At 36.6% G+C, this 5,325-nt stretch overlaps 1 protein-coding gene across 1 annotated transcript; it reads right to left on the bottom strand.

Moving 5' to 3' along the window:
- Window positions 1-2,266: 2,266 nt before the first annotated feature.
- Window positions 2,267-4,752, bottom strand: LOC114458897 (transcription factor 7-like). Its single transcript, XM_028441283.1, has 4 exons — window positions 4,682-4,752; window positions 4,436-4,595; window positions 2,412-2,519; window positions 2,267-2,323 (listed from the first exon to the last, which is right to left on the bottom strand). The coding sequence occupies exons 2-4, from the start codon at window positions 4,583-4,585 to the stop codon at window positions 2,267-2,269; spliced, it is 315 nt and encodes a 104-aa protein (XP_028297084.1). The 5' UTR covers window positions 4,586-4,595; window positions 4,682-4,752.
- Between the last annotated feature and the right edge of the window lie 573 nt (window positions 4,753-5,325).

The raw sequence follows: 5,325 nt of genomic DNA, 5'->3' as shown, positions 1-5,325 counted from the left end.
ATCATGTCTAACAGGGACATGCTGCCTCTAACTTTTCTTTTTGGCTCATATTTTGAGTCTCTTCCCAGTAAACATGTGTTGGGGCAGAATAATTAGTTATGCTTAATAATATAATTACTTATATTTTAATCCTTAAGCCTTGGGGTGTAACTTTTCATTGTGTGATTTCTCATGTCTTCAACTTTAACTTGTCTTCACTCTGGGTCAGACTGCCTTGTCCAAAGCACATGATATGCTTACACACACACTCACATAGTCCCCAAAACATTCCCAAGGACAGGTGCGTAGGCACTCTCTGTGTGCGCACTCACATGTCACACACACACGCCATACACATCCATTCATTCACACACACAAACACAAACGCACACTCCTCCGTCTCTATGACAACCGACAGATACAGGACTGGTTGTTTAGACCCAAAAGAACAAACTGTCTTTCCTTTTTTCTCCCTCTGTCCTCACCTCCTCCCTCTCTCTGTATCTCTATCTCCTGGGGGGAGGAGGGAGGGGGACTGAGGGGAATATACGTATTGGATCAGAACTGTCTCACTCTGTCATCGAACGTCTGGCCGGACGGACATAATTTTGTACTCTCTTTTTTTTACTTAGTCTTAGTCTTAATAAATCTTTTCTATAAAATCATCAATGCTTCCTCCTGGATTCCATCATTCAACCAGAGCAATGAATCATGTCTCAAATGAGGTCAACCGTAAATTCTGCCGTAACACATGATACAAATAAAACATTAATAAACATTAAGTGTAATAATTCAGACTAACCAAAGCTCAATAATAACATAGACAAAAGTCTGGAAACTTTCTAATCACTTACTTTGAGTTGATTTAAAAAGTTTTTGAACTGTTGCGGATGATACTTAAAAACCCAAAGTATTTTTAGTATCAAAGAGCGATGGAGACTTCTAAGGAGAATTCTTTGTTGATGAAAGCTCAAAAACTGAAGAATGAAGGTTTTCTATGCTGAAGATGAAAGTTAGCTGCACTTCAAAGCCAAGTTGGTTTGTTTGTGCAGGTTGCTATGGAACACAGAAATATGGAACACTTGGTTTCTATAGCGATAATTTCAGGTGACTCAGTAGCCTCATCTCATCTACATGCAGTGCCTGCACTAAAATATATCATTTACAGTTAGAAAAAAAATAGTTCAAACTAAAGTAAAATAAAAATAAATAAATGATATAATTTAAATTAAATGCACGACACAATATAACATAATATTTTAGGATATTTTTTCTTGTCTATAGCTTTTAGACCAGAACAGAAGGGGTCCATTAATTGGTCACATTCAAAGATTAAAGATTAAATCAGGGCTTTTGCTTTTATTTATTGGCATATATATTTTTACACATATACAAATCTATTATCTGCATTTAACCCATCCCTGAGGAGCAGTGAATGGGGTCCTATCAAATGAGAACAGAAACTCTTCCTGAATCAGTGTTCAACCTTATTGATCACTTTGATCAGAGCTGTTTCTGTGCTGTGATCAGAACCAAAGCCTGACGGAAATGTATCAAATACTAATGTTGAAGGTTATTAACTCAGTTGGTTGAAGACCAGCTTCTCAATGATCTTGGCCATGAAAGGAAGGTTGGTGATTGGTCTTATCCAGTATAGAGGTAGCAGTTCATTATCTGACACAATCAGTCACAACTGACTTTAAAACAGGTTTAAAGAAGTGTGATGGCTTTGTGTCAAGGCAACCAGTTGATGGATGAAGCTGCTGAACACATTCTTCTATATTGTACGTTTCTATTACAACAGAAGTTCTAAACTTGTCATCGGGACCCAAACATTGGGTCACAGTCACATTTTCAGTGGGATGTAGAGAAAAAAACATAAAAAAACCTTTTGGTGTTATTGTAACTTCTCTCTTTCCATCTCTCACTGCAGACATTTTATTTTAAAAACTAATATTAAAAGTGGATTTTTACATACTACTTATCTTTTACTCTTTACTGCACTTTTTCATTTATTTGTAAGTTGGTTAAAATGTTTCCTTTAGACTGTTATAACAGTGTGATTATTCTTTATGTTAAGTTTTGTATTATTTCACATAAAAACATGCTTCACATTCCATTCACACATTTTTATTCATTTAAGAGAAAATAGAAGAGGAAGTAACAGATTCCAGAGGAAGTCCAGGTTGTTGTTGGTGCTGATGATGTGTGTGTAATGTCATTGGTTGGTTTGACTCTGAGATTAAGTGACATCATCTGTTCGTTTCCTCTTGTTTTTCTGGGATAATCATTTTGTTTTCTCAGCACAAACAACTTTGGCCTGACTTCGTTTCTTCTTGTTTCTCTAAAACCAAACACATGAAACTTTTAATCAGCTGATAAAACACTTTCACAGGTTGCTGTGTCAACATGTCTGCAGAGTATAGACTTACATAGTTGATTCTGTTAGTCCAGCCAGGGTTCTGGATGGTGTGGAGGAGAGCATGCCCTACAGCCTCAGCATTATATCTATTTTTTTCCTCGAGTGACAATGTTTTCCACTGTGGATGGACAACAAGAGAAGTGTCAGTCACACACACTAAAGACCAAAGTTTAAAGATCACAGATCATTCCTGGAGGAACAAACGCTAACACTTTATTTGAAGTTTTATACATATGGCTGACATTATCTGTCATTAGCATGAATAAGGTGTCATGAAAGCTGTCATTGTGTGTTGTTTTGCTAAATGATGACACCTTTGGAGCTATGTTGGCATTTTCTGGATCTAGTGGGGTTAAGTAGCTGGGTTAGGAGTTAGGGCAGAGTTCACCAAGGGCACCAGGTGACCTTCATGGACCATGTGAGGGGCCTTCAGGAGCTCTAGGTACCAATGAACTCCATCTAAAATCTGATTAACTTTCCAGGATTCAAACTCACAAAGATAAATACAGACGACAGATGTAGTTAGTATTTCATAAAGTTAAATACTGATACACGTGATAAAGTTTTAGTTTTAGATTAACCAGCCACTTACAGTTGCCTTCGACAATTCAGCGTTGATGATAATGTATCTATACATATGTATATATATATATATATATATGTATACAGCGCTAGAGACGATAAAGAAACTTTGTTTTGAGGAAAAACAACAGTTTTTGAAAGATGAGAGACCAACACCTGAGTTACCAGAGCTTCAGCAAAGGTAAGGTCAGAACATTGATCGTATTTTTTACAGTGAATGGTAGGATTGACTTTATGGATGCTCCTCACCGAGGCTGTTTGAGTTGTTGTTGTTGTTGTTGTTGTTGTTGTTGTTGTTGTTGTCATTTTCTTTGTGATTCTGTTTCCAACACAAACAACGGATGAGCTGCCGTGTCATGACATATATCTTGTTGGGAGAGTATGGAGGCTATATTAAATAATTGTTTATGTTTCTTTAATGGTGTTTATGATGTTGATTTTGTTAGATGGCTAAATACTTGTTCATGTCTTGTTGGCTTTTTTCTTTCTTATTATGAATTTTATATGTTGATAAGCGCATTGACATGACTTTGATGTAAATTGAGCTGAACAAATAAAGTTGAATTGAATTGAATTAACACTTGCCAGCAGAAACATATGAAATGGTCATTGGTGTTGACTTGCAACGTCCTGCCTACCCAACCCTAGTGCTCACGCACATCACTGATTGTTTCTGTTAGTAATGTATTGTATTAAGTTTCCATTTCATTATAATATTCAGATTTATCATAAATAATTGAACATGAACATGTATTTGAAGTTCCATTAAAGAGGGGTGGAGGTGGGGTCACATTTGAGCATTTAAAAATGTACTTGAAAGTAATGCAATAGTTACTTTCTGAAGTTACTTTTATAATTTGTAACTGAGTAAGTACATTAGTTACTTTTTGGAAGACGTATCTAGTAACTAATTACTTTTTAAGAATAACTTGCCCAACACTGGGTATGTTATATATAATATGATATGAATAAAATAGATATTTTTAAAAACACAAGGTGGATTTTACAAATTTGTAATATTTTACAATTAGCTAAAATTGTTTTTTTTGTAGCTAGTAAAATAGCAACATGGGGATTTTTTTTTAAATGTAGGAAATGAAACAATTCAAAAAATTAGGAGAGTGTTGCATGTCCAAACTTAAACATTTCCAACCTTTTAAAGTGCATGTTATTATCTTACCCTGTAATTAAAGTGAAATCGTGAAAACTTAATATTCAAGAATCTCTTTTCTAACTGGTAGCCCTTTAGACTATGCAGTACCTATGAAGTAGCTCACAGTTTCAGAAAGGTTGGTGACCCCTGGGTTAGGACTTAGGGTAACAAACAACACTTATTGACAGCCTTAATGAGACCTTACCCATGCTAATGACAGGTGTCATGTCATAATAATGACAGCGTAATGTCAGCTTTTATGTATAAAACTTCAAGTGTTACTGAACAAATTCACTCACCCGTTCACCAAGGACTTTGTTTACCACAGTGCTCATCCTCTCGCCCAGCTCCTCCTCCACAGACTTCCTGTTCTCCTTCAGGAAGAGCATGAAGGCGTTGGGGGGCTTTTTAACATACGGCTCCTTTGCCACCTTCACCTCCTTAATCATCTTTGCTGTTCTGGAGGAACAAAACACAAATACACAGTGTAAGAGCACGATCCGGACTAAGACACAAGAAAGACATGTAGGATTAAAACAACTCACTGTGAGACTGGGCCCTTCACTGAGGAATTTTGTGGGGGGCAGTACTCAGCTTTCAACAAGATGGTGTCGACTGTACGGTCCTCAATGGTTGGGGCCCCATATCTGACATCAATAAACACTATAGGGCCAGGTTTACAGTGGTCCCTGTACTGGCCTCCATGTTGGGCTCCGTACCTGTGCTCTTGATTGAGGACCTTTTTCTGAAAAGCAAAAGAACATCTATATTTTAGGAAGAATCAATAACACATTAACATTATTAAGTAGAAATTTCTACAGAAGGGGAAGGGGGCGTGTCCAGGTTCCTACCAGCTGAATATACTCCTGCTTTTCCCGGGCACACATCCGCTCATCAACAGGACACAAAACATCCTCCAGACTCTGAGGGAGGAAATCATGTATTAGTAACAAAAGGTAAAATAATGTAAACATTAAGATCAGTGATATTTACAAAGACTTTACACCAGTTATGCAGAGAACCACAATAATAATATACAGAATGATCTCATCAATCATCCAAAGTTAGAGAAAGAACAACTGAACAAAAGCTTCATCTTTAAGGAGAACGTTTCTGTCAATAACTGTAATAACTACTGCTACCAGTAGAAATTCACTGATACAATTATTATATATGAATATAGAGCTTC

Source organism: Gouania willdenowi, unplaced genomic scaffold (assembly GCF_900634775.1).
Source record: "Gouania willdenowi unplaced genomic scaffold, fGouWil2.1 scaffold_204_arrow_ctg1, whole genome shotgun sequence".
NCBI lineage: Eukaryota > Metazoa > Chordata > Actinopteri > Blenniiformes > Gobiesocidae > Gouania > Gouania willdenowi.
The sequence above is the reverse complement of the archived record's forward strand: the minus strand, read 5'-3'. Positions and strand labels throughout refer to the sequence as shown.